Below are 9,123 nucleotides of genomic sequence, written 5' to 3' on the forward strand. Positions count from 1 at the left end.
GGTATGGTTATGAGGTAATACTTCGATTTTTGCTAATTTGAAAATTATTATATAAAAAAACAGTGATCGGTGTTACTTTGTCCCAGTGAACCAAAACTACTACATACCAAATATTTGTCCATCACAATATGAAAATGAAAAAAGTTCTCAATGTAGTTTCCTGAAACTGATTGTAGAAAATCTTCTATTTTTCTAAATATCGCATGGTAGCGAAATGTAATTGATAGTTTTTTTTTGGTAGAACACTTAGGAAACACTTACAAAAATACTTAAGTTCCATAAAATGCACAAACTGATAGAGTCCAAAACAGTGATATAGAGTACTTTTTCTAGAAATTTTAGTAGAATTTCGGAAGAAGTTCCTAAAAAAAACTAAATGAAAATGTATAATTGATGCAAGTTGAATTTCCTAATCCAGTGGTGCTCAGCGCTTTCCGCTTTTTTTGCACAAAATTTGGTTAGAAATCAATGAAAACTGAAAAGATACGTTACAAATTTATAATCCAAACCGACACGAATGCACCCTTCTGGTGTGAAGTGTCGTTAATAAATAATAATAATAATAATAATAATAATAATAATAATAATAATAATAATAATAATAATAATAATAATAATAATAATAATAATAATAATAATAATAATAATAATAATAATAATAATAATATAATCCAAAGCTTGGTGTTGTAGCTATGAAGAAAAACATCGATCATATTCGATAGAGTGCACACATTTTTGCCGAAATTTGTCTAATTACGGAAAGTTACGAAACTAATTTCAGTATGGTAACCTTGTACTACTAGCCTCAATAATAGCTTCAGTTTGAATACAAATTTGCTTGTCATTAAAGTGGTTCTCGATAAGAACTAAGCAATTTTGTTGATGATGCGTAAAGTGCTGAGCACCACTGTCCTGATCTATATTGATCAAAAACAAATATGGAAAACTTTTCCTCAGAGCTTTCGTTTGTAAAGTAGTTATGACGTATGTAATTTAGTTTTAAGAATTTTCCATGAGTTGGAGAATGCAATTCATGGAAAATTCTTCGATTGTTGCATGGAGTGTGTTACGTTTGCATTTAGTCGTATTTTATCGTATGCTATACTCTGGCTTGTGAAACTGTCCCTCTTTGTATACCATTACACTTTCTCAGACCCCCCTCCCCCCTGTTACCGAATGGCAACATTTGTTTTTTTATTTATTTGGTGTGGGAATTCAGGGAAGATATTTGTTAAGGTCGAAAGTAGGAAACCGTCAATTTAAATAAAGTGGGCGATGATGGAGTATTTGCGCACGAAATATTTCCATCGTTGCGTTGCGGGTGGTGATTGGAAAACTCCACCTGAAGTGAGCTGTGATGGATTGGCGGAAGGATTCGATCGCAAACACACACATCGGGTGATCGAAGGTGGTGAATGGAACCGAGCGAGCAACCGGGGTCATTCGATAGCCAACCTCGTTACGATCGACAAGGCCAAGAAAAAAAGCTAAATATAGTGTTCTTCGGGAAGTTCGCGCCGATTTCGACAATTCGCGAGTTTCCCAAGTGTTCCCTCTACTGCGTCACGGTAGTTTGTTTTCTAGAGGATATAAGTTGTGCGGAGCCGCGCAAGTGATCTGGGATCCACCGCCTACGGTCAGTGACCATCGTCTAGAACACGCGGTCACCGATCGCCATTGCGAAACCTCGAGTGAGTTGAGACTGCCAACAGCGTCACCGTTCCGAATACGGAACTTATTCCGGCAGCTGAAGTCCGCGGACCATACCATCGACGTTACTCCGATCCCGGAGGTGTTCCACCGCTACTGACCACGAGCAGCAATTTCTCCACGCCGGCCTCCCACTACCTGAGGCCGGCAATCACGGTTTTGAACGGCACGGCACGACACGTGCGTCGCCTAAGGACTCTCGCGGAGAGCCAACCTCCTTCACCGACCACCCACCGGCCGCCCATAGGCTGTCCGCCGGTATCTCCACGGCCACCCGTCGACCACTTTCCGGCTGCCCATCGGCTGCCTGCTAGTATCTCTAAGGCTGCCCGCGGCCACCCACCGGCTGCCCATAGGCTGTCCGCCGGTATCTCAACGGCCGCACGCCGGCCACCCACCGGCCTCCCATCGGCTGCCCGCCGGCCACCCACCGGCCGCCCGCCGGCCACCCACCGGCCGCCCGTCGGCCACCCACCAGCTGCCAATCGGCTGCCCGCCGGCCCCTCACCGGCCGCCCGTCGGCCAACCACTGGACGTCCGGCAATCGAGCCTGCTGCCACACCGCCATCACCACCTGCCCGGAATCCATCGCCCATCTTCTCAGGATCTGCCAATAAACAATATATCCAGGTAAATTTTCACTAATTTTCGTAGGATCCCCACCATCCGAAAACCTCCCCGACGCAGTTACGCCCTGGGACCCGGGACAAAAGAGGCCTTCTGTGCCCACCCCGGAAGCTGCCGTAGGTTGGACCAGCAGCTTGGGGTCTAGGCGAGTTCCCTTCAGGGCCTCAGCATACTCCCGGGGTCAACGAGTTTCACCCCTAAATGATGGACGTCATATTTGAACGACTTGTGTTGTTCACAACACAAACTATGAAAGCAACTATTACTGTGAACTAAAGGCAGCCAGCCACAAAAAATACGATTACAGGATTGACTGATGGACCAAGAACAATAATGAAACCTCGTCATCCTGGGATTGGACTTTGTTATCTATTTAGATAACTGGGCACAATTTATGTTATGTGTTGCATGGTTGTGTTTTGTGCATTTGTAATGTTCCATTTTATTTTTCGTATCCCACTACTTTCAAAATGTGGGAATCGATGCGAAAAATAAAATGCGCATTTGTAGGGTTCTGTCAGCAGTTGTCTACATTGTGGTACCGATCGGGAGCATAATGCATTTGTAGTGTTTTGCTAAACTTTTTTCCGTTACATTGGTGCCCAACGTGGGGCGCCAATGTAACAAATAGAAACCCCACAAATGCTTATTTTATTTTCCATATAAGGCCCCACGTTTGGGAACTAGAACGAAACACAAAATGGAGCATTACAAATGCACAAAACACAACCATGCAACACATAACGATGCGGAAAATAAAATGTGCATTTATAAGGTTCCAATGTACTATTTGTTACATTGGCGCCCAACAAAAACAACCCACGTTCATGTTATAGTTTATTGTTTCTTTGTTGATTCATCTGGTTTAGGTTAGGTAAACTTAGAGTAGATCAGATATGAGTGTCCGCAACAGTAAAGATAGATAAAGGCTAAGTGCCTGATTGATGGCAGTTCTTTGGCCATTGGTTAATGGCATTAGATCATACCCTTTGTCAGGATTCGCTGGCGTTATTGGTTTTAAGTTAGTCTGGTGGCAATTAGTTTAAGGTTAGCCTGGTGGCAATTTAACTCGCGGAATTATCTGGTAAGCGTTTGGCTTACGTAATTTAGTTAGTCTGGTGACACCAAATAAAATGACCATCGCTGCCATCAACCGACCACTTGAAAGGATGGTAAATGGGAGTGTTTTAGAATTTTTCAAGAATCGCGATTTCGATTCTAAAAAAAATTCTTCCGCTGTTGCTGGTGTTGTGTTACGTTTGTAATATAGTTGATACGTTGTAAAATAGATATAAGAATTCTCGATGAATTGCATTCTCCAATTCATGGAAAATTTTTCGATTGTTGCATGGAGTGTGTTACGTTTGTAAATTGTTGTGAACATTTTGTCAGTTTATTTTGTTTGTTATACTAAGGTTTTTACATCTGTCCCTGAAATTTAATGTGCATTTGTAGAGTTTCAAACATTTCAGGAGCGATCCAGTACAAAACATGCAAGCCGTCCCCTAACACAGACATCAAATTGTAGACGGTATTGTGTTGTTGCCCAAATCAAGATGCCCCCTTAGGATTAGACATTCCTAGACCAAAACAAGCTACACTGAGGATACTGTTCGTATGATTTTCATAATTTGCATCTTATGAATCAGGAATTTTTATTTTTTTCATCATTTCATAGTTCTCGTAGCTTTTCATACATTGAAAAGCGAAATCCATAAGACTTGTCGTATGAAAAATCTCATAAGAAGCATCGTATGAAAATCATAAGATGTGTTATGAAACACCATTGCTAAAAAACAACAAAACCTTTTATTGGCTTCTAACCACTTCTACTTCCGAAGCGTCGATGGGCGAATGAGTAAAGCACGCACTCGCTAACCTTGATGTTCCTGGTTCGATTCCAGGTTGCGTTTTTTTTTAATTTGTGCAAAATATTTCATAAAAGTATGTATGATAGTCATACGAAATAATTTCAGATTTTATACGTTATCGGTATGGTTTTCATACGTGAATGTTATGAAATTTATACAGTAACAGTATGACAATAATAGTTGGCGCTTTGAATCCAAAATCATAGTTCGTAACTATGATTTTCGCAAGAAATTCTTGTGGCAAAAAATCATAGTTGATTCGTATGATTTTCGGAGTTGCAGTATCCTCAGTGGCAGCAACAAATGCTGCGACTGATGGACCAAGAACAATTATGAAACCTCGTCATCCTGGGTTCGGACTTCGTTATCCATATGGATAACTGGGCACAAATTATTGTTATGTGTTGCATGTTTGTGTTTTGTGCATTTATAATGTTCTATTTTATTTTTCGTTCGCCCGATACGGAAAATAAAATGAGCATTCGTAAGGTTCCTACGCATTCTTTCTAGATTTTTTATGACTTCCTCACCGATAATCAGTGCTGAAAAATTCATTTCGTCATATCTGAATTCAATCACCTACAACTCATTTTAGAAGCTGAACCTGAGAATATGGTGTATGAATAACTTGTGCGGCTAGACCAGTTCTGCAAGAAAGTCACGAAAAAATCGGTATTTTTCGAATATTTAAGTTAAATGTCACGGACTACCTTCGAAAAATGCCAATGATATTCACGGTGAATATCATTTGGCATTTTTCGAAGGTAGTCCGTGACATTTACCTTAAATATTCGAAAAATAGCAGTTTTTCCGTGACTTTCTTGTAGAACTGGTCTAGCCGCACAAGTTTTTCATATACCATATTCTCAGGTTCAGCTTCTAAAATGAGCTGTAGGTGGTTGAATTTAGATTAGCATTAGCATTAGCATTAGCATTAAGCGAGTCGCACAAATTCGTAGGTGGTACAGTCCTAGACCGCTGTTATGAGGGTTACCTCCTTCCCGTCCGAACCAAAGCACAAAGATTTGGGACTAATCTCTGACTCTTAGACAAGACTGACGCAATCCTCCAATGGTCGAGCACTGTCCTGGCCACGTCCTTGCGACTGCTGAGGAATGGGAAAGGATGGTTAGTTTTGGACACCTATGAAAAATGTAGACAACTCTACGATCTCTCAGGCCTAGGTGTCACGGGAATTTGGGTGTTGTTAGAGGAAGGGTAAACTCCAAAGGATACGCTTGGTTAACGCTCAGGCACACCATCGTTAGACTGCTTCGAATTAGTTGTCTGCCCAATTCATCCTGGTTTCCTTGCATTTGGTTTGTTGGCATTTGGTTGAATAATTCTTCGGTTGATAATCTGAAATATAAAATAATATTAACATCGTACGTCAAATAAGCTCATAGTGATACGCTCGCCACAGTTACATATTTTTAAAATATGATTTATATCGTACGATACATTTACCTGAATCCTGCTGAAATAAAATGTTAATTAGCAGTACATTGAAACACAAATACTACAAAACACAAGGAAAAGAGCATCAAACTTTGATCTTGGAATATTTAAAAATACGCTAAATATCAAGATCAAAATTTGATTTGGTAGATCTTACACCGCAACGCACCATTCTAAGGTGATCTACCCACGTTACGGGGTAGGATAATCGAGTGCAATAATGTCCAGGAAAACATACCACAGCCGTTTCTAGCAGACATGACGAGGTGCATCATGTCGTAATAAAGGCCTGGTAAGCATCAACTGCTGTTCATAAAATTATATTTGCTAAGGAAACCCTTTTTCTTTGACAGAATCTTCCTCCGCTATCTATTGAATGTTCCGCCGCTGAATCTGCATCTGTAACTACGCCGCCTCCACCTCTGCCGGCTGTTGCTAATGTAACAAGAGGCAACTGTTGGGCAACTGCACCTCAGCAAAGAATAATCAAAAAATATAAAACTGAAAAATTCTAAAAACTTTTGTTGAGATTGCCTAGTTATGCAAAAATAGCAAATATTGTTTCCTAAAAGTCTTTCATTGGATTATCTGCTTTGATTGAATGCGATCTCATAACTAATGAGAGCATTCCGATCTTATGCTCTCAATATTTATTAGATCGCAATCAATCAAAGAAGATAATCACGGTGTGCCAAAATCCGTTATTATCAAATAAAAATGTCCACCAATTTGGCACCCGTCATTCGAAAGATATACTATCCTAGTTTCTACTCTAAAAATTTGAAAATCTTTCATCGAGGGAAATTGAAGTTTTTGCCATTTGAGCATATTGCGTTATTTCTATAGAATTTACATATATGAGTAAATATGCACATATCGTGGTTCTCCGGTCATTATGATTTCAACAAATATATGTACATTAGTTTTTCAAAAACTTATCTACATGTATGATATCGAAGCATAGTTTCTGAAAATTTGACAACATTTTGTTAGAGGAATCACAAGTTACAGTAATTTGAATAGTTTACTGTGATATTTCCCTAATATGTTACCTATAATTCAGTTACATACATACAAGTTTCAAACCCGTATACGACATCAAAACATTGTTTTAGCAATTTGTATTGAATATACGTGATTGTTGGGCATAATGTGATAAATTTTAAATTATTATATTGCTGGGTTTGATAGTCACGCTGGCTTAAGAGTTTAAGACATTTATAAAATAATTTGAAAAAGTGTTAGGAAGAAAATCTAACACATGTTTCAAATATTTTCTAGTCTATTATAAAAAAGTAAAAATGTGTCTTTAACATGGATAACCGATCTTTTTTAGAAATAAAGAAAAATATTTCATCAGATAATTGAAGTTATAGCTTATAGTATTGAGTATCAACTCCAATTTATCAAAAATTAAGTGAGATTATGAGATTATCATATTTACACCCTTAAACAACTGCCATGAGGTGTTTGAAATCGTTACAACAACAATATATATTAGCATGGGTAGAAATAGACATTTCACTCCTGCACACTTTTTGAGTTCCATTTTGGCCCCATATAAACTGTGAAAAATTTCAGCACAATCGGAGAAACTATATTTTAGCGCCAGCCGTTTTAAGTTTTCATACAATTTACTATGGGAAAAATCGACTTTTCAAAGAAAAATCGCCACAAATGGCTCCTTAATCCCTAAAAATGAGATTGATAAGTGATTTCTGTTGGAAATTTGACGAGAAATCAACCCTCCGAACACCGCAATTCGATCTAAGGCATGGGGGAAAAGATTTTGACTGAAAACCGAATAGCATGGCAACGCCGTTCAACATGTACACACTCAGTTGAGCTCGGCTAATTTTCATTCTTTTGCCGAGATCCGCACAGCCGACCGCTCGGCAATCGCATTTTAACTGAAATATCAGCAAAAATTAAAGTTTATTCATAGCAGCACTCATTGGTGCCGCTAAGCTGTAGGTGGTTGAATTTAGATGTGACGAAATGAAATTTTCAGCACTGCCGATAATTGTAAAATATTCCATATAATTTTGGAAGATGCCTTACACTATCTTGGCGTGTACTCCGCTTGTTTGAATTCCAAAATTTGTAGCAAATTTCATAAAAAAGGTCATTGTAACGCTTCGACAGATTACTGACAAGATGTGTAATAAACTAGGGGCAGGACAGATCTAACGAGAGCAAATCTGTGTTCGAGGTGTTGTTCAGATTTCCTCACAGTTCCTCAGAATTTCTCCCATTTATGCCAAAGTGTGATCTGGCACCAATGTCAAACCGCAAAGTGTTGCGTGTGCTGAATGAAAATTGCAGTTTTAGGGATGTCTTTCGACAAATTTCGTCGATCACAGATGAAAAGAGTAACTAAGAATCCCTCAGAGTAGCTCTCGTTTGCACAGTGTCTTGCCCCTAGGTGATAAATTATTCCTAGTTGTAAAATCAGAGCTAGTTAGTCAAGGATCTCAGCGCTCTTTCACTGGCAGATTCCCAAGGATAAATCCTAGGGGAATCTCTGAAGGTTTCGCTTGAGCAGTTCCTGGAGAAACTGCTGGAACAACTTCTGAATGAATCCCTGCTGCAATACTTGATATAATTCTAGGAATATTGAAGGTGTCTCTAAAGATATTTCCGAAAGTATCGCTGAAGAAATTTCGGAAGGAATAAAAAAATGTGAATAAAAATTTAAATGAATTTTTGAAAGCATCGTCATGAAAGGGATATAGTTGTGCGGAGTTGGGAGGGTGCATCAGGGCATAATTTAAGCTGTAACTGTACGACGGAGTGGTTGCCAGAGAGAAGTAACTGTGTATATATCACAATAGTAGCAATGAATTTGACGCGCCCTTCTTGCAACTAACGATCCCGTAGAAAACTAGACAAGTAATGTGAATTTAATTATTCAATTTGTTGGATCAAACGATTTGATACTTCACCACAAGACGGCGCTAGTGAGCATATAAATATTATATCTCATATATCTCAGGATACTGATTTCTTAGATAGCTGGTGTCTTTGAAGTTGTTCGGTATGGTAAACATTCACAATTGACTCTGCCATAAGGTGGCGCTGATGAGCATGTACAGTCTATATCTGTTATACATCGGGATGCTTATAATTTATAGAGATTTTTTTTATAGTAAATTTATAAGTGCACCAATAGATTATGACGACGCACAATCCAGACATAGCGATGCTAGTTAGCATTTAAATTTTATATGTTAGAGGAACCCCGGAAGCAATACCTGGAGGATTACCAGGGGAAATTTTTGCACCATGGGAGGAATTCCAGGAGGAATACCGGGAGAAATTCTGAGGGATTCTTCTGTGAATTTTTAGTTGACTCGCTGGTGGAGTTCCTGATAAAATCAGGAGGATATGTGGATCTCCTAGACCTAGACCTGGAGGAACCTTGGCAAGAATCACTGAAAGAATCACTGTGTTTATC

At 39.1% G+C, this 9,123-nt stretch overlaps 1 protein-coding gene across 1 annotated transcript; it reads left to right on the forward strand.

Moving 5' to 3' along the window:
- The first annotated feature begins 979 nt into the window (after nt 1-979).
- On the forward strand, nt 980-2,457 carry LOC134290951 (uncharacterized). Its single transcript, XM_062858184.1, has 4 exons — nt 980-984; nt 1,573-1,691; nt 1,748-2,340; nt 2,398-2,457. Exons 1-4 carry the CDS (start codon nt 980-982, stop codon nt 2,455-2,457), a joined length of 777 nt encoding a protein of 258 aa, XP_062714168.1.
- Nucleotides 2,458-9,123: the final 6,666 nt, after the last annotated feature.

This window comes from Aedes albopictus, chromosome 3, assembly GCF_035046485.1.
Source record: "Aedes albopictus strain Foshan chromosome 3, AalbF5, whole genome shotgun sequence".
NCBI lineage: Eukaryota > Metazoa > Arthropoda > Insecta > Diptera > Culicidae > Aedes > Aedes albopictus.

Coding starts and splice junctions, on each gene's coding strand:
- LOC134290951 (XM_062858184.1), top strand. Junction 1,692..1,747: donor TCGCCATTGCGAAACCTCGA/GTGAGTTGAGAC, acceptor TTATTCCGGCAG/CTGAAGTCCGCGGACCATAC. Junction 2,341..2,397: donor CCAATAAACAATATATCCAG/GTAAATTTTCAC, acceptor TCCCCGACGCAG/TTACGCCCTGGGACCCGGGA.